The sequence below is a fragment of the Aquila chrysaetos genome, chromosome 3, assembly GCF_900496995.4.
Source record: "Aquila chrysaetos chrysaetos chromosome 3, bAquChr1.4, whole genome shotgun sequence".
NCBI classification, from domain to species: Eukaryota; Metazoa; Chordata; class Aves; order Accipitriformes; family Accipitridae; genus Aquila; species Aquila chrysaetos.
This window is the reverse complement of record NC_044006.1, coordinates 17,087,450-17,112,274: the sequence shown is the minus strand read 5'-3', so window position 1 is coordinate 17,112,274 and position 24,825 is coordinate 17,087,450. Positions and strand designations below refer to the sequence as shown.

Here is a 24,825-nt window from a genome sequence, read left to right as displayed (position 1 = left end):
AAGTCTGACCTGCCTTCTTTCTCTCTCTCTCTCAATAGTGATTTTATACCTAAAGATCAGGTTTCCTTTTGAGTCTTCACCACAATAAACAGCTCTCCTTTTCCTCATATAAGATACCTAATCTTTTTACTATCCATCTTTTAATTCTCCCCATATCCACCAGATCCTTTGTTGATAGGGATTATCTATACCTAAACACAGCACCTCTCAGGAGAAACTGCCACTGGTTTAGGGACTACCATTACAATGTAATGTATTAACTCACTGTTTGTTTGTCACATTGCTTTATGTACTCCATCTCACCCTTAAACACCCTGCAATCTTTGGGACAGTGGTGCACAAAACTGTGGCTTTGCCTGTAAGATCAATTTAGTACCCAAGGAGAAGGAACAAAGGTGTAAAAAAAGTAAGAAAACAGATAGTATCTGTTCCCTTATGGTAAACACCCCTTACAATTTGTATTGCTGGAATATCAGACTCTTCAGTGTAAGTGTATATAGCACCATCTAGGAAAAAAAGATGTCTTGGTAACAAAAGAAAAATAGACTAAGCAACATAAGGAAAGAGTTACTTTTCTTTCTACTCAAAATCTGAATGGGGAGAATATCCAATAATAAAAGTCAGTAACGTCAGTGCTTCCCCCTCCCAGCAGGAACTCCCTAATGCAGCCACATCAGCACTGGGGCAATGAGTCGGATGTCAATCGACAGGGTGTGTGAACGTCTTTGTTTAAGTGGAAGTTCAAAGAAAGGAATTTAGTACAATTTGTACTTTCTGAAAGCTCTACTTCTAATCACATTAGAGATGGCAAATCGATGGAGAGTGGCACTTCCCATCCGCAAGTCCACATCTATCCATTTTCCCTACTCATCTTGGAAATTACTTTTTTAAAACACCACAGAATTGATGGTGAAACACCATGATAATAGATGGCAACAACAAAAAGCAATCTGCCAGGGCTCCATGCTTGACACACTGCTGAGGGTTCATTAAAAGCTGAACAGAAATAAAAGGATTACAACTCTAAAACTTATGTTCCCAGAATGGCCTTTGAAAATATTTTCAGAAGTGTCCCACATAAAAGAAAAACTCCTACTTGCTCTTAACAAAACTTCAAAACTCAAAACACAACATATCATTACAAATGCAGTCCCTCCACAGATTATGACTATCTAAAAACTGCCTTGGTGATTTTTTTCATTTGTTTTACTTGATCCCATACTGAATCTCCAACAAGGCTTTGGAGACTTTTAAAGCAATGTATCTAAAAAAGAAAATCAATCACAAAAGCACAAATAGAAAAATAAAAAAACCAAACAACCCCCAAACTACCAAGCATATTAGTGACCATTAAATATGCATTAAAATAAATGCATTTTCAATTACAAAGAGTTTAGTTCACCTATATTCTGCTTTTCCAAAGTAAGATTTACCTGTTCTTTGAACAGTACTTTCTGATGGTGCAACTGAACTTTTTTTCTGTGTTAAATGCTGAGAGGATGCTAGAATAAAAGTGGAGGGAAAAAGCATTATTTTCAAAGGGAGTCACAAGAATTTTCTGTTGTGCAATCGGGCTGCTTTTACAAAATGCTCTATCTTCCAGCTTACTGCATTTTTTCATTTACAGATGCAGTTTTTTTAACCTACCCTCTACTTTCCCCCCACCACACATATCTCCCCAGTTTTAGAAAAAAGTTTGGCAAAACTATCCCAAGCGACTTTTCTCAAACTAGAATAAGTGATGAAATTAAGTATCATAAAACACATTTTAAAAGGTAACAGCTTTTCACCAAACTGAGAAATTAAAGAAAAGTCCTAAAAATTAAAGTGTTTAGTCTCTCTCAGTTTAATGCTCATTTCAACAGAAGTTCTGAGGAAAAATCGCATCTTTGTTAATGAATCAATGCCCTCACTCTTTCAATTAAATTGCAAGAGGGCAAAATATGCTCCAAAGGCTCCCTCGAAGTCCTTTAGCAATAAGATCATGTGACTTAACATTTCTTAGGTTGCCAAGTTAAAAAATAAGATGGAAAACCAATTCTTGTTGGGCTAGTGCTTTCTAGTCTCCTCTTATATGTGATAATGAACTTACAAAGAACATCAAGATAAAAAGTTAAACATTCCTGTTTAAAGAATATCCACTTCCATTTTTCTCCTTACAAACCAGAATTCTTTCTGTGAAGCTCAAAGTAATAATTCCATTTTCTAGTGGCATACAGCTACAACAATCTAATAGCCACAGGGAAAGTCACATTCAAGCTGAACTTCTCAGTTCCACCGACTTCTGTGGATTTTATCTTCCATGATTTTATCTTCTGTGTCTAAACCCATGATGTAAAGCACAATGGATATTCAGACAGCTTACTTCAAGAGTGATGGTTTATTTCCACGCCATTTTCAATAGATTAAAAATAGCATCAAGAAATAGCAGCAATGTCATAAATAAAGTCTGTCAGATGCTCAAATTAAAATGGTAAAGGAGAAAACAGTTCAGATGTGAAGGTATTTTATGTTTTTGAATTGGACACAATTCACTTATAATCACTTTTTCAGGTATTTCTCTGAAATGAGCATTTTAATTCTTCCCTAGACATAAGGGATTTTGGCGTTTCTTTTTCTTCTGGAGGTTGTCCAACTATTTCCTTAGAGGGTTAAGGTTATTCAAAGAGGGAACTAGTATTATTAGGATTAACTCAAAATATCATAATTAAGTCAATAAATCGAAATAAGTTACAAAAATGAAAAGTCTGGCAAGACTGAAGCAGAATACCAGTATATTTAACAGTATAAAAGGCACCTTAAGTACTACTTTTGTCATTACTGATACATCCACTTTTTCTCCCTACTTCTAAGAGTTACATGAAGTCACTTCTCTGTTACTGCATCATATGTTCATGACAAATACCCCATCTAAGCAGTAAGTGGAAACTGAAATAAAACATCTGAAACGTGAATCTTAGTGAAATACAAGCCTGCGTGTCACTCAGATATTAGAAACAAAAAAGCAGTTGTCGGCCTTGCCTACAGTGTCTAAATTTTATTATGCTCATGGAAAAAAGCACCTAGGAAGTTAACAAAAGCAATCTTGTTTCTTCCATTTATGTAGGGTAGCACTGGACTTACCTGTACTTTGTAGCAGTTCCTGATGTGCTCCTGCTTTTTCCTCCACCACACCAACCCCAGTTTGCTCAGCTGGTAAACTGCTGTGGTTACTACCATTAGTGCTTGGTGCTGCAGGCGCGGGGTCTGGGACTGCAGGAATGGTTACAACTGACAGGACGCTCGTAGGAGGAGTGCTTGTTAGTACACTTGGAGATGCAGAGGCAGGAGCAGCAGCCGCAGTGCTGACACTCGAATTGCCAGCCCCGGAAGTGCTCTGTTTTATAAGACTGGGTGCTGGAGGTGTCACAGTTTTATTATCTAGTTCTGCTGGTGATTGCTCTGTTCCCAAACTATTTGGGACTGACGTTTCTAGTCCCTGACCTTCTGCTTCTCCATCCAAAGCATATTGCTCTTCCCCTTTCTCAAGGGAGCCAGTGACTTTCTTGCATGCTTTAGTCAGCAAGAGTTGGCCAATCTTGTCTACTTTTCCCTTTCCCTTACTCGAAGAAACAGGACTGCGTCTGTTCCCAGATCCTGGACTACTTGTAAGAAGAGGTGAAACCACAGGTCCAGACTGCATTGCTGTAGCAGAGCACTGGTCACTTGACCCACCACTTTGAGAAGAGGTCTCCTCTGGGCTGAAGTCTTTGACTTGCTGAGCAGGAAGATGTGAAGGAACATTGGAAGAAGTTGTAGCAGAGGAAGACAGCTGAATAGGAGGTGCCAAGGGATTAAGAACCAGTGGCCTGCTGGTGGGAATACTAGAAACAGGACTGCTGGATGATGTGCTGGGAGGAGCGGGCCCAGAGAACTTTATATTCTGCGGTATATGCAAAGGACCAACAACCGCGACTGACTGAGGCATCAGACTAGAGTTAGAAGTCATCGGGGCTGCTGGAATTGTACTTGATTGAGAGCCCTTCATAACTTGAATTATTGACGATGAGTTTATAAAAACGGGTGTAATGAACTGTGGCCGGGAGTTAGACTGAACTGCTGACTGTCCCTCAGAAACCATAACTTTGCTCCCTACGTTGGGCATTGTGACAACAGTCGACACCAACGCAGGTTGCAAATGAGATGGCAACGGTGCTGATGTATTAGCAGAAGATGTAATAGGGTTTGAAGTTACAAAAACTGTTATCTGGTTGGGGGGTAAAGAACCTGAAATAGAAGAGCTGACAGGCCTTTGCATTACTGGAGGAACACTCTGTGCAACATTTGAGTTCATTTCTCCCAGTTCCTGGTGCCCTGGATTTGAACAGGGCTCATTATTTTGAGGCAAGCTAAGTGAATTAGATGGCTCTTTGCTCAAGGATGAATCTTGTAGTGGAGGAATGACAGCTATCTTCTTTAGCTCCTCACCAGTGGTGACTATCGGTGCCATTTCAAGACCAGTCAGCCCAGGGGGCTTAATGGTTACATTAGGAGCTCCAGAATTATCAAGAAGTTGACTTAAAGAAGTTGGTGCCTCCCTCATAGCTGGAGATACCATGGGTTTACTTTCCTCCATGACTGGAAGCTTACTGGTGTCTAAGGCTTGCCCATCTTTTTTTGACTGTTCTTCTGAAACCAACGTTTTCATTTCTGGAGTAGGGATACCTTTTAGTTCAATACTGGGCTGGTCTTTGCTACCTTGGACACCTTGTGCACTTTGACACTCATTATCTTGAGGCACACTAAGGCTCTCTTTATTGTCTTCAGGAATGCCAGTCATAGCAGGTGCAGAAATTGCAGGATTCTGATTACTTAGCATGTTATTATTTTGAAAACTTGTAGTCACAGGTGTTGGCAAAGAAGAGGGACCAGCCATCATATTTCTTTGTAATTCCACGTTCTGCAAGAGAGATGGGTTCTGCTGAGTTGTCAATGATAATTTAGCTGCTTTTGAATTCTGTCTGCCAGGGCTTGGTGTAGTTTTCCTACTGGATCCAGGACTAGACCTTCGACTATTGCTTGGACTTGCTCTCTTTGTTCCTCCAGTGTTGGTTTGTTTTCCTGAATTAATGACCACACCTTCCAATTTGTGTGACTGTGGAGCAGCAAAACTAGACTGATTGTTAATTGTGAGATTTGATGGGGCTTGTCCAATGGCCTTCAAAGTAGTGGGATTAAGACCCTGCTGATCAAATCCTCTGTTGAGATTAGGCCTGGGAGGTAAAGGAATATTAATCTGGGGAGGGAACAGACCAGCTATAGAAGCATTGAGTCTCTCTGGAGACAAGCTAATTTCTGATGGTTCTGTGCTAGGTGGACGGTTATTAGGAGTCTGAGGATAGTATGGCCTTGGGCTTGCTCTGTTTGGGGTTTTAGGCCTTGAAGTTTGTGATGGGGTGGCAACATTCGGAAAATGGTGCGTAAGAGCACTAGGCAGAGAATTAGACTGCTGCTGGGGACTTGCACCTTGTGCAGTTGAAAGTGGAGACGGTCCAGGTTTGGGTCCCGTCATCATTAATTGGTTCTGTGAAACTACTAAATGAGATGTCAAATTATTCTGAGCTACTGATGCTGGGGGGCCTTCAGCTCCACCTCCTTCTGGAAGGGAGGATACTGATGAAATCTCTCCAAGGGGTGAGCTGGAAGGATTCTGTACATTATCTTGATAAACCATTTTTCTTGCATTATTTCCCAGAGGAGGATTGCCTGGCAAGGAAATTCTTTGTTTATCAGGAGATGGAGGCACTGATCCAGGACCTTGGAGGTTAACCATTACTGGCATGTTACCACTTTGCTGCATTGGCATTCGTTGAGCATCTGGATTCAGAGGCCCTCTAGGTGGGTGAACTCCTTGTGGTACAGGAAGCCTGACCGATTTGGGATCCTGCTGCATCATAAGCATCATCATCATCTGCTGCTGCTGCTGTGGTGTTTGTGGTGGTGCCTGGGCTTGCTGTGGTGGTGGCTGTGGTGGCTGCTGCTGCTGCTGCTGCTGTGCCTGCTGTGTATGTGGCATGAGTTGAGGTGGCATCTGCTGAAGTGGTCTTTGTTCCACCGGCTGAGATGGATAACCTAAGACGACAAGATGATACATTCATTAAAATCAAACAAAGATCAGAGAAAGCAGAATTCCTGTAACAAACAGGATCAGACAGATAGAAAGTATAGCCAGGAACCTGTTTATCTTATGGAAGAGCCACATTAATGAAACAGGCTTTACAAATAAGGACAAAGATTTTACTTAATTCTTAAAAATATTTTTACTTAATGTGTGAATGACTTGCATGACACTTAATTGGAGATCTCTTAGTGTATCGTATCAGCTACTAGCTCCAGATTCATGTCACCTGAAAAGTCTCTGCAGCTGTCCACGGGCTTACTTTCACTTACAAATGCAGAGTTGGACTTTCACTAATTATCACTCCTTAAAACAAACTAAGAATTTGACAGGCCCTGTGGGACATGGACTAGCAAACCTGCTACAGGTCTGACATTTTATAGTGTACAAAGTAGAATCTGTCATGTATTACCTGGCCAAAACTGGTGCTAAGAATCACCCGTCTGGCTCATAATATAAATTCCTTTGCGGACTTTGGATTTAATCCTCCCTACATGCAAAGGATAATTCCAACTGCAACCTCTATTTCTTAACTCTAAAAAATCAGCCATTGGTTAATGCTAAATTTTTTAAGGCATCAGTCTGTGCTACAGCTAGAAATACAGAAATTTTTACCAATTATGTTATTGCTGAATAACTCTACAGTATTGACTATGATATCTGCTGGATGATACATGAGAATGTGGCCACCTCTTCATTTTGAGCTAATTCAAAGAAAACAGTTAAACAATGGTACCAATCAGTTACTAGGAGGAAAAAAAAGCTTTGGACTTGAACGTGTGATAACACAAATAAAATAGAACTGTCACAAAGATCAGTTAAAAGCTCTCCTATAGTTATTACATTCAGATAACACACAGAAAAATCCTACTACCTGGTGGCCTACTTGCAAAATCTGAAAGTTTAGGGCCTGAATTATCTAAATTCATTCCTTGTTCTCCAGACATCGATGACTGATCACTCTCTTCCAGGCCAGCTGGACGTGGTTCTGAAGAACTGAAAGAAAAATAATTGTAGTTAAGATCCAGCCCTCACATCAGTGTTTGACTTCTGCTTCCATAACTAAGTACTCAAGTAATTAATTCCTAGCATTTTTCACAGACCAGCAAGTAACTCACTAAAATGCACCGCTACCTCTGGCATAACATGACAAATGTGAACACAGAGCCTAGGTCTGCTGACAGTCACTCCTGTGCCTTAAATACTACCGAAAAGAAAACAAGTTGCCTGGTACTCTATTGATCTTAAACATTTCTTTCCTTTGTTTCTACCTTGAATCTGAGTTTTATAACCAAGAGAATGCCAATGGATATTCCAAATGATATAGATATATATATTTAAAATAAACAGCCTTCTCTCTAATACTGCTGTGACATTTGTATAGATAAGTACGTACCACAGGTAGATGCATAGAAATTTATTTTAATGGTAGCACCATTTCTTCCAGTATTGTACCCAGAAGTGACTAGCTCAGGGTATCAGAGACCTCTGTTAACATCACAGCAAAACCACACTGACGTATCAGACATTGTAAGTGACCCGCCAGAGCACAGACCTCTGTGGGATAATTGAGGCTCTGTAAGTGATCACAGCATGGTTTGGGTTGGAAGGGACCTTAAAGATCATCTAGTTCCAACTCCCCTGCCATGGGCAGGGACACCTTCCACTAGACCAGGTTGCTCAAAGCCCCATCCAACCTGGCCTTGAACACTTCCAGGGATGGGGCAGCCACAACCTCTCAGGGCAACTTGGTCCACTGCCTCACCACCCTCACGGTAAAGAATTTCTTCCCAATGTCTAATCTAAATCTACCCTCTTTCAGTTAAAAACCATTACCCCTCGTCCTATCACTACATTCCCTGATAAAGACTCCCTTCCCATCTTTCCTGTAGGCCTCGTTTCGGTACTGGAAAGCTGCTGTAAGGTCTCCCCAGAGCCTCCTCTTCTCCAGGCTGAACAACCCCAACTCCGTCAGCCTGTCCTCATACGGGAGGTGCTCCAGCCCTCTGGTCATCTTCATGGCCCTCCTCTGGACCTGCTCAAGCAGGTCCATGTCTTTCTTATGCTGGGGACCCCAGAGCTGGATGCAGTACTGCAGGTGGGGTCTCACCAGAGCAGAGTAGAGGGGCAGAATCCCCTCCCTCGACCTGGCGGCCATGCTTTGTTTGATACAGGCCGGGATACAGTTGGCTTTCTGCGCTGTTAAGTGCACACTGCCAGCTCACATTCAGTTTTTCATCCACCGGTACCCCCAAGTCTTTCTCCAGGGGTACTTCATGCTCCAGGAGACTCTCTAGGACCATTTAAAATTGTTCAGATTGAACACCTAATACTTCCACTGAATCAAGACAGCTTTTGCAGACTTCGAAAAAACAAGTTTCCGTACCTATCAATATATATGGTCAGAGGATGTAAGATAAAGACGAATGAAGAGTAAAAGACCTTAACTGCTTATCGGCTTCATGAATATATGAAGGCTGTAGGGAGATCTACGTAGTAAAAGCTCCGAGTTAAAATTAAAGACATCAAAATAAGCCCACTGCCAACAAACAGAGGCAGAATCAAGCAGAAATGCCAAGGACAAAAGAAATTTTCAGCAAAATAAGAATTTGAAGTATGTAAAGGTGGAGAGATCTACCTTATTTAATTTTACTTGAGAGTAACAGTTTCTGGCATCTGTACAGCTGACATGGAGAGACCCAGGCCTGTCCTAATGTGCTATTAAGTACCCAACCAATGTTCAAAAAGGAGTGTGTGACCTGAAAGTCCCTGAACTTTCACGGGTCAAAACTAGGGAGAACATAAGCCAAGAGAGAAGAAAGGTAAGAAATGGGGCAAACACAGAACCATTCCAAGCACTGCTGCTAAGCGGACAAGTATTGCCAAAGAAAGTAGTTAGAGTTATACCTTTTGTCTAATCCAGCACACCACCAATTTTTGTGATGCAGTTGTTGTAGGCTTACATGCCTCCACCAATAAATTTGATGAAAATTGGCAAAATGCATACACGTGCCCCAGAAGCATTGTATTAGCAGCCAGAAATGAACAAAAATTCTGGCAGCAGTATCACCCAGAGGAGCTGCAGCCTTTGATGTAGGTGCCAGCAAATAACTGGAATAACTGCCTAAAACTGTGAATACAATCTTAAATTTGTAATTTTGCCATTTACTGTTTCTTTATAATGGTGGGAGATTAAAAATGCTACAGTTAAAGATTAGATAAAAGCCAATGCAGAGCATCACTGCAAACAGGTTTAACCTAGAAAACAATCATGGTGCAAAATCGATCTTAGAAAACATCTCCTGTCAGATGGGTCTAATCGGGCAAGCTGTACAAACCTTGCAAAACAGACATGAGTTTTGTTTGCTAGCAAAGAAGAGCAGTTATTATAGGAAAGACTGCTACTGTAATCGCTGGAAAACTTAAACATAACTTGAATTTTGAATGTAGCTGAAATTCACTGGGCTTATTTAGCAACCACCACCCATCAAAAACCCCCAAATTCTGAATACGAATAACAAGCAAGATGAGAAGTTTGTGTGAGGGGGACAAATATTCTGTATTTTTTTTCCTTCCTTTTTCTCTGGATATAAAAAAAAAAAACCCCAAAACAAAACACCAACTGCACATTACGTACAGTATGTATTGTCATAAGTGAACCCTTTGCTCCACCAGCAGCATTCTCAAGCACATTCTTCAGATACAAAATCCCTCGTCAGAGTGGAGAGAGAACTCCAGAATACAAAAAATAACCCAAACACCTCCTCTCCACCCCCCCAAACCAAAAAGGACTGCAGATGCTGAAATAAGGTGTGCAAAAATAAAATTACAGTACAGATGCAACCAGAACCAGCCCTGCCGACACAGTACAATGCTCTGCAACAACTGCTGCTTTTACAGAAAGGCACTCATCCTCTGATGCTAAATGAGTTTCATTTCCCATGTGTACAGGGGGACTGTCACCTCCAGACCTGGAGCTAAAAGCTCTCTAAATCTGGTTGAGAAAAATTTCTTTGTCCTGCAGTGCTGTTCACCACCTGCACACCACACTTCACACTGGATACTGCGAATCTGAATGCCAGCAGTGATTTCACCAAGTGTATTATTTCTGTCTAGAAGTACATGATGTTTATGGTCTGTGCACAGGGGAACATTAAACAACTGTTTGTGCATGTATTTAATAGAATTAACTAGCATGTTTTATCTACAATCACATTTCCTCTAGCATCTTTTTTTCAGTTTACACCCCATTACCTACAGTCTTCAAGTTCAGAAAACAGATGCACTTTTAAACAACCTATTTTCCAAAATGTCTTGGTTTTTTCATTCCAATGCTAAGTTCCTCAATTAAGCAAACCCTTAAAACTATTTTAGACTCAGATGAATAAACTCTTTCAATAGCTCACTTATCCTACTTACATTCCAATATGGCTCAGTCTACAAACCATATTGCTAACGGTACTTTTATTACTATATTATTACATCTCAGAAATTATTTCTAAGAAAAAAACCAAAATAATTTTGACCATGTTTATCAAATTAGCTGCATTTCTACATAAGGTTTGCTGCTCTGAATTCTAAAATTTCTAAGGAAGAATGACAGAGAAGAAGCCGAGATGAAAAGCATCCTGTTTGCTTCTGACGCAGAAGAAAGTGATCCAAATCAAATTTAAAAGAATCAGCAGTTCCAAGACAGGAAAATGCTGAGCTTGCCTAACAATGTTAGGGAAACCAAGAGCAAATGAGGCAGGAAGGTATTGCAGCCAGGTCTCATAGCAGTCACCCTCCTTCTGCTGGAGTATAATCTCAAAAAATATTTTGAAGGATAGCTCCCTTCTTAATGCTCCTGCAAGGATAAAGTGATTAATAATATAGCCCATTAAGAAACAAAATGCTAATCCATATCAGGTGCCAAAACAGCATTCTGCAGCTAGCAATCGCAAGAGAATGTTCACTGAAAATTTAAGTGATAGAATAAGTACAAAGTGTTATTTCCTTTGTTAAGTACACCAAAATCTGATTAAAAGCCTGGTTTAAGAGCTAGGAATTCTTTTTGAGTTGTCACAGCTCAATAGAAAAGCTGTAATTTAGGCTCCTTTTGTTGTGAAAACTTTTTAACAAATAGTCTTGTGGGGCTTTGTAAGCTCAGAGGAGAGCTTTATATATCTGTTTCTTGATATTCCCAGGCCACACTGAAGCTGGGTGATCATCAGTAAGACCAATGAAAACAAAATCCTAACAAGGCTTTTCTCTAATCGATTTTCTTTTCAGAAGACAGTGCTCCCTCTGAATCCTCTGTCATTTCCATGGCAAGACAGCTCACTACAGTAGTGGTTACTATTATTTTATTGGAATCTATTTAAAATTGAAGCTTTTTTTTTTTTCCTTCACATAGCACCAGATCTTTCCTACCTAGAAATACAAGGCCATTTTTGTCTTTGGTTTGGGGCAAAAAACCCCCACTTTCCATGAAAGATGCAGATGACTAATAGTGATATAAGGTTTGCGTATTTTACTTCGCTGCAAATTATCAGCAGTGCCTTCTGGTACTATACAAATTGCTGTTGGGTAGCAGCTATGCAACATGAATGTTTTTGATACAAAGAAAAATAAGACATTGTTATTGTTTGAAAGACATCTGGATAGCTTTGAATGTCAGGTGAACAACAAACAGGAAAGTATCTGCTTGTTATTTATTTGAGACTCTCTGCAGGATCTAATGTAACAAAAGCAGGAAGATGCACATTCTACCATTATGCTACTACTATTCTTTACAACTGGACCACACAACACTACCTTGTGCAATATACCGTTACAACCTGCTCCTGCCAAATTACTTGCACTTAAGATTTCTGGAATGGCAAAATTAAGACACCTACATGCCCTCATATATCTCCCTTCCACATAGCCAAAGACTATCAAAGCTAGAAAGCTCAGCACATCAACACCTATGGCCTTCCCTACAGGCCTGCCCTGCTCCTTGCGGCAGCACTGCAGCTGGATGGATCGTGGCTGTCCGCAGCTGCCCACCTGGGCATGAAGGATCCCTGTTCTACACATTGCAGAAGCTGATGAGGTTTAACAAGTTAGGCACTGCAAGAGACAAGCTGGCATCTCAGTTTCCAAATCACCCCAACATTGCAGTCTATCCACATGTTGGCCACTTGGTTCTAGGTGAGTTACTTTAACCAGGTTTTCACAGCTGGCCATTGACTGTTTACTCCTTCAGATTTAATCTGAAATCACATGGCCTGTTCTGCAGCAGTGTTGAGCTGATAAGCCATACCAGGGCCATATATAATTATATAGCAGGTATTTTAAAGACTTTTTTCAAGGCCTATTAAATTAGCATCTTTGCTTTGTCTTCGCTATGCAGCATTTCTGCATCTGTAAAATGCATGTAACAGCTCCTGCATTTTATTTTAGTACTAGTTAAACCAATTAACAATTGTCACAGAAGATCACTTGCTATAGACGATGCGAGTTGTTTCAGTCCAGAACTAAAATGTCCATGAGAAAATTAATTCCATTTTCATGAAGGAATCTAGACATTGTGCAGAAAATGCAGGTTGTGGCTACGCACTGAATAACCAAGGGAAAAAATAAAATATCGAACAGTTGCTTAGTACTTGAGTGCCATCTGCTCTTTGCACTGAACTGGACATCTGTCCCTGGAAAAGGTGGCATAAACTTCAGGTTAAAGACTTACAATGATTATTCAAAGGATTGGGAGTGGTGGAACCAGAGCCACACCAGTAGCTTAATGTGCCTTTGCTACCTTTTTGTTTGTTTAAGAATTTAACTTTGGAATTTCGATATTCTTGGGTTATAATTTTCTGTGCAGAGTTTTTCCATTTTTTCTAAAGCAAACTAGAAACAATCCCCAGATGTTCCATCAGATGGGTTTCTGTCAATGCCCCTGTGGCTCATGTGCAGCATCAGAATAATTAGATATAGCATATCTGCCTTTACCATTTTAGCTAAATAATGGTACAGCAGCACTAGTCTACCACCCTGTGCTGGTATTAGTAGACTGTCAACAGCAAAAGGTTATAGGACAGCTGGTCAATGAAGAACACGCTGGCCAAAGAGGAATGAAAAGATTCAGCAATCTCATATTTCCACTAAACAGGTACATTCATTCATTATCTCTCAATATTACCCATTTGCCTCTTCCCTCTCAGGAGTTGTGGGTTTTTTTCCATCCTAATCTCTCCTAGGCCAGGAAGACCACCACTGCTTGGGCCTGTTATCCTCATACCCAGGAAGTACCAGATTCCTCCCCCTAAATTCTAGTTGCAGCTTCAACTAAGAGAGAAGTCCAGCTCAATTCCAGGCAGAAACACGTCCAGATATACATATAATTCAGGAAACAACCCCCCAAAAATCTCTACTGCACATGTGACATGGAGGCTTCTAATTCTTCTGAAAGTACTTCCCAACCTTTGACTGTGGCTGTCAGGCTGCTTAAAAAAGGCAGCCTCATCTTCCAAGGGCTGTGGCACCATGTGTCACATTCTACACTTCCTTTACCCAGTAAACATAAGGAACGGTGCCATTAAAATTGGGTTTATAATTGATCTGGGATGTTTGCATGTTTTTTTTTTTAATCTTGAATGAACTTTCCAGTGGCAGAGTTGCCAATGCGTTATCATTTAACTCTTGAGAGAAACTGCTAGAATATGAAATAATACAGGTCCCTTCTCATCCCATACTTGCTGAAAAAATATTGACAAATTGCCTGTGGAGCCTCCCCATGCCCCTTATAAAAACAATGTAATATTAAACCTACGTTGTTTGTTCTAGTTGTTGATTATTTTTCTTCTTCCTTGGAGGCTTCTTCTTCTTCGGCTTGTTGGCATTCTGATTATTTTGTTTGTTGTTCACACCAAAGTGTCCTGCTGATATATCGCTTTGTAGAAGGTTAACCAAGAGTGGACTTGTGAGCGTAACATCTTTATTGACAGGAAAAACAGGATTCTGCCCACAGGAAATCTGATTCCCATTTGGCGTTCCACTAAACCCTGTATTGAAAGGCAGCCCATGGCCAGAGAAATGACTCCCTGAAGCATTGTTGTTTCCTTGCATTGCTTGCATGTGAGAAGGCACCATGTTTGGCTGCTGCACAGGAACATCCGGTAACATCTGTGTCAAGTTCACATCATTATTTGTTGTAGTAGTAGTATCCCCAAGTTGCTGAGATATGTGAGGACCAGGTCCGGTGGGTCTTAAAACTTGCCCTTGAATTCCCATAACCTGAGAAGGATTACCATTCACAGGGCCTTGCTGTGCCATCATCTGCCCAGTGAACTGCACCATGTTTCCTTGCATGTTTGGGGTTGGTCCTCTCATCAGTTGAGCTGGCCCCGTCATAACATTGGACTGGTTTTGAGTACTAAAAGGCTGTTTATTTCCTTGCAACTGAGTGGTCATCATCTGTTCCATCATTGAGTTTTGCTGCAACAAGACCTGGCCCTGAGGTCCCATCATCTGATTGTGTGTAGACATCATCTGTTGTCCCTGCTGGGGAATCATCTGTTTGGGTGGGGTCATCCTTTGGGGAGAAGGACCAAGATTTTGGTTTTGTGGTGTCACCATCATTTGGCCTTGTGGCATGAGCTGAGTTCGAGAAAGTATCATCTGGTTTTGAGGATTCAGCGATCCCTGAGCCTGAATGTTTACCATCTGTCCTTGAGAGGATACAATTTGCTGATGCATTCCCATAAGCTGAGACTGTGGTCCTTGCTGAGGCTGCCCCTGTATGTTGCCCATGTTAACTTGTGGCAGCCCACTAGCACCAGCCTGCTGGTTGTTCATATTTCCATGAAGTCCCATTAGATTGGTCTGCATCATATTTGGTGGGCCATGTGGTGCTTGCATCTGATTTTGAGGAGGTCCAGATCCTTGCCCACCTTAAAAAAAAAAAATTGCCAGTAAGAAACTGATTGGAATGGTATAAGAGTTTTCACAACTTTTGATGTTGACTAAGTACTCCAAAATTTTTTTCCTCCCTTTTCAAATGAACTGGAATATCTGACACATTTGCAGTCCTGTGATGCAGTGTTTGATGCTACAGATACATGTCAGTTGTCAAAAGAGAACATCACACTTCTCAAAATAAACACTTAGACTGGTATTTCCCATGTACTCCACTGCAGAAGACATAAAAAATTTAATTTCAGTTGTTACCTGTACATAAGTTTGAAAATCTTCCATAATATCACCTAACTCAACAGAGTAATTCCTAACCAAAATAAGCTTCAAACCTTGAGGTTATTTTATAATGGGTTAAAAAATAAATACACACAGAGTACTGATGAAATGACATTATCAGGGTACCCATAATCCAGACAAAAGACTAATAATAGAATTGTTAAATGGAGACATTTATGAACTAAAGATTTAATTTTTACAGGTCTGACTATAAGCAGACTTCCAAAGCTTTCAAAGGAACTAATAAATTATCTTTTCAAAGCAGAACAAGATTATTTTGTTGTTGTGCTTCTAAGATAATTACACAATTTATTTTTTTTTCTGGAAAGAAGTTCCTTTTGTATTGTACCATTACCCCTAGCCTCCAAATTTCAGTGCCACTTCCATTCCACTTCTTAACAGATACTTCTGGATCCTAGCACCACAGTCCTAATCAGTAATAGTTGGGTTGTTTGAAAAGCCATGAGCAGCCTCCTGCTTGTCTTTTCTTCATTTAGCAATACACACAGAATGCCCCTGCAGCCCCAGCTAGTTAACTCCCTATTAATGACAAGAGTTTAATGTTTTGGTATCTGTGTTACACAAGTAAAGGCATAATTTTCTACAAAAAAGAAAAAACTGAGGAACACCACATCCCAAACAGACCTGTGTGCTGCACGTTTTGGCTAGTTTGCAGCTGCGGCGCTCCACTGTTCACCGGTGTTCCTGGAGCTGTGGAAGGCACCTGACCTTGCATGAAGTTCTGGTTAGCCTGGCCTGCAGGGAACCCTGGGGGGAGGCGCTTGGGTATTCCTGAACACAAGGATTTTCTTATTAGTAAGTATGGAAAACAGGACTTAAAAAAAAAAAAAAAAAAAGAGAAAAAAAAATCTACAATTGGACTGTGATAGGAAGGATACTTTTGAGTCTGTACTGTCACATTATAGGTTTAGGCAGAAAGTGTTTTTTGCCAATACACGAAACCCACTGAAGACATTTATAGTTCTTATGTGTGCAATAATTCTGCCTAACAAACTACTGTGACTCAGTTCAAACTGTAATTTAAATACAAAACTTACCCCACAGCGAAGGCAAAAACTTCACGTTTGACTTCTTAGAAACTAGAAATTAAAGTAACATAGTTTGCTGTTTTCTTCTCTATTGCATCTCAACTCTAATCAGGCCCTTAACTTACTCCATGTACGCAAACACAAGTAACTTGCATTTGTTACTGTGATGCGCTCCTCTCAACAACTCTCACCATAACACACCAGGTACACGCTCCTTGGCACTGCTGCTGTGTGTACGCACACTCAAAAACCTCCACAACAGCTGCTCATTCAAGTAACCCTGCTATTCCTACTGCAAGAGCAAATAATTCTATCAGGCCCCTATCTGGCACAACGCCCACCCTTTGACGTATCAAAACATCACTGCTGCCCTGGGACAAAGAGCAAAACCTTCCCTCTATCTACCAATGTGAGCAGCAGCAGCATAAATGGATTTAACAGAACCCACTTCTTCTTAACTCGCTGTCAAATAGACAATGCCCCACACGTAGAAGCAACCTGTCCTCCCTTATGTTTCTGACCCACAATATACAGCCAGAATTTGACTTCGGTTCCTTCTGCAGTTAGAGCTTTCTTGCACACTTAATTGTATTGCTTGTGTTAATTAATCTGGTCTTACGTTTGTAATTAATATTTCAAGATAATCAAGTTTACAGGTCAAACAACAAAACACATCTGCAAATATGGAACATATACTTCTTGAAACATCACATCACTGGACTCTAGTTTTAGTTCTGCTAAAGCTTCACGAAAGTTTTGCACATAGGAATGCTTGAACTGATAAAAAAGAAGTGTTAACTTGGCCTATTCCAAATCTAATATAAATTCTGATTTGCTAAATTAACTAGGCAAAATGGAAAACGTTTGAATGTATTCATTTACACCAAACCTTTAAATGCAAGATGGCTTAAAAATTGAAAGATCCATAATTACCATTTAATTAACATATTCATTGCAGCGAGGAATGAGCATGCACATAAGCCAGGCAAAAATCTCAGCAAGTGGAAGCAACACAGCTTTACTGAAACCAATGGAATCCTGTCTTTTTAAATTAGCTGGGGATATAGCTCACAGCAGGATTACCGATTTTAGCAATAAGGTCTACAGTGAGTCCAAATAATGTATTTTGATAGTTTATTTGGGGTGTCATTTTTAACTCAAAAAAAAGTAGGGTTTTGTTTGTAGTAGGTTTACTTAGAAAGGAAAGAGAATACACAGGTTGTACTATCTAGAGGTCATGGCTATGCTACCTAGAGGAAATGATTCCTGATAGGGACATATGGCTAGTGAGGCAAAACTGTAGGGAAATGTGACTATAATAAATAATAAATATAACGGCTTCCAGATGGAGACAAGATAAGCTATATCAAGTACAGGGTACTGGCAGAGCCTAAGAACAGTCTGGAAGAGGAGAACCTTGAAACTGAGACAATTCATCTGAATTCAAATGAGGCCCATGGTACAAAGAGTGAAAACAAAATGCTTGTCCAGATCAGCAGACCAAGAAACGGGTACTCCTTACAGCTTTTTGGACAGATACATACAATGTGAGAATGCAAGAAACCAGAATATATATATATCTCTGTGTGTAGGTGGACAAAGAATATGGCTCATACTTTGTAAGTACAGAAAGAAAATATTTCAAAAGCTTAAGCAAGACCTTGTGTATGGGTATCTGAGAGCAGCCATTCCAGAGAAAGATGAACAAATGAGTGAGCAGAGAGAAGTGCTACAAGTCTGGCACAGAACTACAAAAGAGGACAAAAACACCAAGGACACAAAAGAGATCTTGAGATTGACAAATGAAATTCATTCACTGTTAGAGAAGAATTCTAGGAGTAGTAAGTAAAAGATGTGAGTGTGGAGGTCCAAGGAGAAAACTAAAGACAACACAGCCAAAGGGGAAATTAAAACACCCCTTGATCTCTTAATTTTAGAATAGGGAGTACAACAGTATGGCAATAATAGCTCTTTCCTCTTTTATATGGGAAGAAACTGATGACAAATAAAGACAGGCTCAAGAAGAGACATCCAAAACATAGAAAGGAAGATGCAAAATAATGCCTCGCTTCTGTAGTAGAAAATGTAAATGGTGACAGAGGAAGCTGAACAGAGAAATAAAATGTTCATTTGTTCTTATTACACTCACTCTCTCTTTCTCAAAAAAAATCCCCTTCCCAAAGACCAACCCCAAACCAAAAAAAAACCCCACACCATCTCTGAGTATCCTGAACTTGCTTAAAGGCAACAGAAGAATTGTTCAAGAGGATGACTGGCAGTCATAACCAGCAATCGCATACAGCAATTTCTGCAGTGGCCCAGAGTCTACCCTTAGGTTATCACTGTGATGCTGCAGGACAGAGATAGCTAGTAGAAATGAAGTGATGCTGATGCTAATTTCACCCGTGCCCACTTTATACTCAATCTATGCCTTTATTCTGTCTTTTAAAGGATCTTTTCAAAACTAACAGCAACATTAGTACTAGCCATTTTATATTTCTTTTCTTTTTAAAATAAAAGAAGGTCTCAGTACTTCTTACCTCCTAAACCAGGGTGTAAACCTTGTGGACCTTGGTTTTGCTGCTGCATCACCATGAAGTTGGGGGGTACGTTCCCCTGTTGCACCATAGGATTACGACTAGGAGAACTGACAGGCTGCTGAAATCCCTGGGGAACCGTGCTACTCTGGGGAGGCCTTGGTCCCATCTGCTGCTGCGTCTGGTTAACTGTTGGAGATGATGCAGGAGATCCCTGCTGGAAGGAGGAGGGAGAGGAAGCAGGAGACTTGTTGGTCAGGTGGGGTTGTTGTAGTGGCGTAGGAACCCGTGAGGGCCCTCCCTGAAGGCTTTTCATTTGAGGAGCAGTAAACTGGCCAGGATTGCTCATTTGGGGAAAGTTTGAGTGAGCCTGGGAAGCTTGCTGGCTTCCAAAAGGATATGGAGGTGGAGGATGAGTAGGAGTTTGTACTGTTGCTAGAGATGGTCTTGCTTGAAGTTGCTGCTGCATTTGTCCAGGCAATGGGGCCTTTTTCCAACCCTGGTTTACTGTCAATGTACCCAATGCTCCCTGGGCTGGAGGAGGCTGAAGTGCTCCAGAAGGAAGCTGGTTCCAGCCAGGGGGAACTGGAACCTGTGCTGGTGAAGTAAATGAAGGTCGAATACCCTGCTGTGGCTGCTGATGTGGCTGGGGAGGACGTGTCTGCAACTGCGTCTGCTGCTGTAGCTGCTGAAAGTTGGCTGAGTTCATCTGCCTGTTTACAGGAACTGACTGCATTGAATGGAGCTGGGGAGCTAAAGATCCAGATGGATGATTTTGCTGCTGGATATTTAGCCCAGATAAGAGTGGGTCCATTGCATCTATTAAAATAGCAAAGAAAAGTAAAAAAAATAACCTACTGTAGACAAAACTCACCCCAAAACAAGAAAGGGTAAATTGCTTGCTTGCATTTGCTTACTCTGCATAAAAATTCACGCTCCAGTGTTCCAATTTCTCCAACAGACAGAACAGGCAATGCTCTGAAAGTTTTCAAAATGTTTGGGAATCCTGAGAAGCCAGGTCTTATCAATTTATAACCTCTACAATAAAGCACAATAGCTCCACAACGCTTGTTGCTACAGACTAATGTAAGCCTTCTACATGCTTAGAATAGTAGAATCACAGAGTATCTCGAGTTGGAGGGGACCCATAAGGATCATCAAGTCCAACTCCCTGCTCCTCACAGGACTAAAACTAAACCATATGACTGAAAGCGTCATCCAGATGCCCTCTGAACTCTGACAGGCTTGGTGCCGTGACCACTTCCCTGGGGAGCCTGTTCCAGGGACCGACCACCCTCTCAGTGAAGAACCTTTTCCTAATGTCCAATCTGAACTTCCCCTGACGCAGCTTCATTCCTTTTCCTCATGTCCTATTGCGGGTCACCAGAGAGAGGAGATCAGCATCCCTCCTCCGCTGCCCCCCTCGAGGAAGTCATAGACTGCGATGAGGGCACCCCTCAGCCTTCTCTTCTCCAAGCTGAACAAGCCAAGTGACCTCAGCCGCTCCTCGTAAGTCTTGCCCTTGAGACCTTTCACCATCTTGGTCGCCCTCCTTCGAACACCCTCTAGCAGTTTGATGTCCTTTGTGTACTGAGGTGCCCAAAACTGCACCCAGTACACCAGTGCGGTGTAGAGTGGGAAAATCACCCCTCTCGACTGGCTAGCGATGCTGTGCTTGATGCACCCCAGGACACAGCTGGCCCTTTTGGCTGCCAGGGCACACCGCTGACTCCCATTCAATTTGCCATCAACCCAACCCCCCTGATCTCTTTCCGCGGGGCTGCTCTCCAGCCTTTCGTCACCCAGTTTGTATGTATAACCCACTTGCTGGGGCTATTATCCCTACCAGTTAAAAAAAGTGGCATAACAAGAAATTAAGATAGTATCATAAACTAATATTCCCGGAGTATTTAAAACATTTCTGAAAAATGCTGTCTGTAAGAATAAATACTGCACAGATCTACAGAAGTTGGCAAGCACTGCCACCATTTTATGCAGCGACAAGGAATAACCCCCTCTCTTCTTCAGTAGTCCCAAAATGCAAGTAACTTGTACTGGCAGAATTGCGAAGAATAAACTCTAAACATTCACACACCCCCAGATCCCCAATCCTTGAACTTCCAGTCTACCTACCCCTCCTGAAAAGCAGTTGTGCTCAGTCTGGTGCATTTGCTTCCTACTGGAGACATCTGCCTCATTCAATCAATCCTTCTCTCACCTTTATCTAAACATAAAGCTCAGTCACAACAGTTCTACTGCAAAAATACCACTACTGCTGCTCAACGCATTTGAACAAAATACTAAGCAAGCTGGTGACTTATTAGACACCCAAATTATTTGAAAAGTTTTACCAGATTAATGGGGGCGGGGAGGGTTCCACAGAAAGAGTAACTCCCACAAAGGGCAGGGGAAATATTCCAGGACAATTCTGGAGTACTCTTATGAGTGCACGCTCAAGCCTGTGTGCTGAAGAATAAGAATTCAAGAACATTTTCAGGTCAGTACTGTGACTAAATTTTACCACCTGGCTGTGAGGAAGGCCGAGGTGTTCTTGGCTGCAGCTCAGCACTAGCACCACTTGCCACCATAGAGGAAGGCACATTTCCACTCTGGGACATCATGACAGCTGCAGCATTGCTCATTCTTATCAAACCTTAAAAAATAAAAATAAAAGTTATCAAGTCTTGTAGTTTTTACATAAAGAAGAATTTTAGGTTGGTTTTTTTTGTGTTTTTTTTTTACAATAAAAAAATTCTATTTGTTAATAAAACATTTCTTTAAACTTTAAGAACTGTTTGTCTGAAATAACCTGAGGACACATTTCTGTCTGAAGGCTTAGATTCCCTGGTATAAAACAAACAAGTTAAGGTCATGCTGAAGCTTTTCCTTTAGCTCCAAACCTTTAAAAAGATTACAGAAGGAGACACTACTGACTCATTAATTATTTGAGCCTGACTTGCCACTAAAGTCACCAAGTGACAAGATTTTATCAGTTATACATGTACTGAGTTTTTGGCAAAAGCTGATACTAGAAAGTAACTGAGGTGGTATAAGAGAGAAAAATTTCAATGTTTCACTTCAACAGACTGCTATTTTATTAAATGGTTTATATTGTTGACCTGTTGGTTATACTGTTGTTATGTTTATACTGTTTACATTTATATTGTTGACCTGCAGGTAGGAAATGAAGCTCATGATTGTCACAGTGAAGATTAGAGCAGCCACTTTCAAAGTAAAACCTTCTTTAAATGTTTTACATTCCTTGTTACGCACAGTGATTAAACTAGTGTTTAATCAGGTTTCTACAGAGGTGAAATGTTGTTTCCATTCCTTCTCATCATCTTACATTAACTCTGACAAAAAATGCTCCCATTTTTTTTAATTGCTTTAAATCCTATTTACTAAGATATTAATTCTTTTGCCTTATGATTCAGCTATTAAAATACATGACACAGTAGCTTTCTTTTAACTCTTCCTAAAATCTGACTTTTGTAGTTAGAAATTACTTATCATGCCCATGAAAATTAATTCTCTCTGATCAGATCTCAAAAGTTTATCAGAAAATAAAAACAGAAACTAACAAAGACAGTGTCCTCCTTCCCATAATTATAATGGATTTAATCTGAAATAGTTTATTATTGTACACTGAATAAAGGCTTATGCTCATTTTCATAAAGGTAGCTAAACAGAAAACTGTGATAATTTGTGCACATTTCTAAGTGAATTCACTATACTAGACTCATGTGCTTTAACAGTCTTTATTTAAAAAAAACCCACAAAACAACAAACCGCCAAAACCCAAACCCAAACCACCAAACCCTCAAAAACCCCCAAACCAAACCAATCTGCCCCACCCAAATCACTCCAATGTTTGTAGGACAAAAAGCAGCCAACTATTTAGTTTACATAATGTGGGACATTGTTTGACAGTACAGAAACAAGAACACACATCAATTAAAATGGCAATAATAATTCTGCAAACAATAGTTGCTATAATCAGTGAAATTTTACACTTAGCTTAGTAACAAATTTCAAAGTGTATAAAACTAAACAAATAAAAACCAAAGGAATCTACCTTGTCCCCCCTGCATGGGAAACCCCGTTTCCATTCGCACTGAGTTGCTTGCTCCCAGGGGCCCATTGATTCGGACATCTTGGCTTCTGTTTTGAGCTAAAGCTAAATTGATAGCACCTTCCCCTAAAAGTAATGCACAATCTGGGTGAACTGAACAATATACAGCAAAGCAGAATACAGACATTTTCAAAAGGACATTTAAAAAATGTCAAGGAAGGAAGAACAAACTTTACCTGTAATGCGCACTTCAGAAGGATAGTTATGCATCGTACTACCCTTATCTTCTGGATTTCAATTTTCAGAAAAACAAACACCATGACAAGCATTAAATGCCCTTGTTTTCATCCTGAGTGTGCTCTTGGAAAACTGTCCAGAATAGGTATTTTAATTGTGAAATCCACTGAAAACTTGTTCTTAAGAAAGCCTCATATGAAAGAATTAGGAGAAAAAAAAATGGGGGCACATTTTGCTAGCTAACACTCAAAAAACATTTTTCAGGAGGTTTCCTGATGCTCAGAGGATTTTCAGCTATCATTTTTACTATTAAACTTATTATTGAAAGAATAAAAGCCTTGAGCCACCTTTTCACTGAAGTCATTCTCCAAACTACTAAATTAGAAGTTTTGCAACATTAACCCAGTACACGAAATTGCATGTTGAGTACACTTATATTTCAGCTTAATGCCTTTGGAAGCAAATTAGTTGTGAAATACCTTCAATTTGAACTGAAAGAATTCCCAGGTCACGAAGCTGTTGGTTATTATTCTGAGCCAGAATTCGCAGCCGCTCAGCAGCTTCACGGGGTATATTGAAGGTAACGCGGACACTGTTCCAAGGCTCTATCTTCTGCAGTTTTAACTTGTTGGATTCTTAAACGAAAAATGGTCAGAGTCAGTGCAAAGGCAGTTTTCAAACATGTATGATGAAATAACTTGGCAAAAAAGCACAGCTGAAAAAAATGAAACAATTATTTGGCTTTGAAAATTATCAAGTGGTTAGTCTCAGATACAGGAGATTTCTCCAGCAAAGGCGTACAGTGACCGATTCTGCCAAACCACTTCATGTATTTCCCAAAAATTGGCAATATAAAAACTACCCAATTGATAACCAACGCAATAGGCAATGCAATCACTTGACAAAAATTGAAATGTTCTGTGGATAAACTACTTTGGAAAGATATGAAAATATCTAATTAAACAGATTTAGTAAATCTGTTAGTGAACCAGATGGATGTGTGAAAAAACTGACTACAAGAATGAAACCCTCATTCTTCAAATATTTGCTCTACAAATGCTTGTGAAACCATCTTTTTAGAACACCAGTGCTAACAGAATCCTACCAGTATTAATTAATTTCTACCATATTATTTAGTTTTTCTGAATAGGTATGTTCAATCCACTGAAAAAAAAAACATATTAAAGTAATGCAAAATATTTAGTTGCAGGTGTTCTGAAAACCTATTCTACATACAAGTGTTTCTACGTAGATCAATTGTTTTAAAAGTAACAGGTGGAAATTAGCAAAAAGGTAGGGCTATCTTGGATATATTTATCTGGAGTGGTACCTGACTAAATTATTGCTACAAAAATGCATTTACAGATAATTAAAAGTATATTCCTAATACAGGTTTCTAAGCTTCCAGTTTCTAGCTTTCTGAACAGGAAGTCCCTTTGAAACCAGTAAACATTGGCCCAAATTTTAATCAGCTAGTTCCTCCACTGTAACATCAGATTTACTAAAAGTTTGCTAACTTTTTGATTCTGAAGAACATGTCATTTAAGAATGCCAATAACT

The 24,825-nt window shown here is 40.2% G+C and overlaps 1 protein-coding gene across 12 annotated transcripts in view; it reads right to left on the bottom strand.

Moving 5' to 3' along the window:
• The window catches only part of NCOA6 (nuclear receptor coactivator 6), a 47,618-nt gene that overhangs the window by 7,211 nt on the left and 15,582 nt on the right, over positions 1–24,825 (bottom strand). For 5 of the 12 annotated variants that reach the window (XM_030007877.1, XM_041122737.1, XM_041122738.1 and 2 more), the window contains 9 exons: positions 23,745–23,900; positions 23,032–23,154; positions 21,481–21,609; positions 18,960–19,775; positions 16,016–16,162; positions 13,950–15,069; positions 7,032–7,153; positions 3,124–6,111; positions 1,434–1,502 (listed from right to left, as the gene is read on the bottom strand). In XM_030007877.1, coding sequence (XP_029863737.1) covers positions 1,434–1,502; positions 3,124–6,111; positions 7,032–7,153; positions 13,950–15,069; positions 16,016–16,162; positions 18,960–19,775; positions 21,481–21,609; positions 23,032–23,154; positions 23,745–23,900 — 5,670 coding nt within the window. Of the gene's footprint in view, positions 1–1,433; positions 1,503–3,123; positions 6,112–7,031; positions 7,154–13,949; positions 15,070–16,015; positions 16,163–18,959; positions 19,776–19,873; positions 19,935–21,480; positions 21,610–23,031; positions 23,155–23,744; positions 23,901–24,825 lie in introns of those variants that run through there. The other 7 variants (XM_041122739.1, XM_041122743.1, XM_041122741.1 and 4 more) reach the window with 6 other exon arrangements.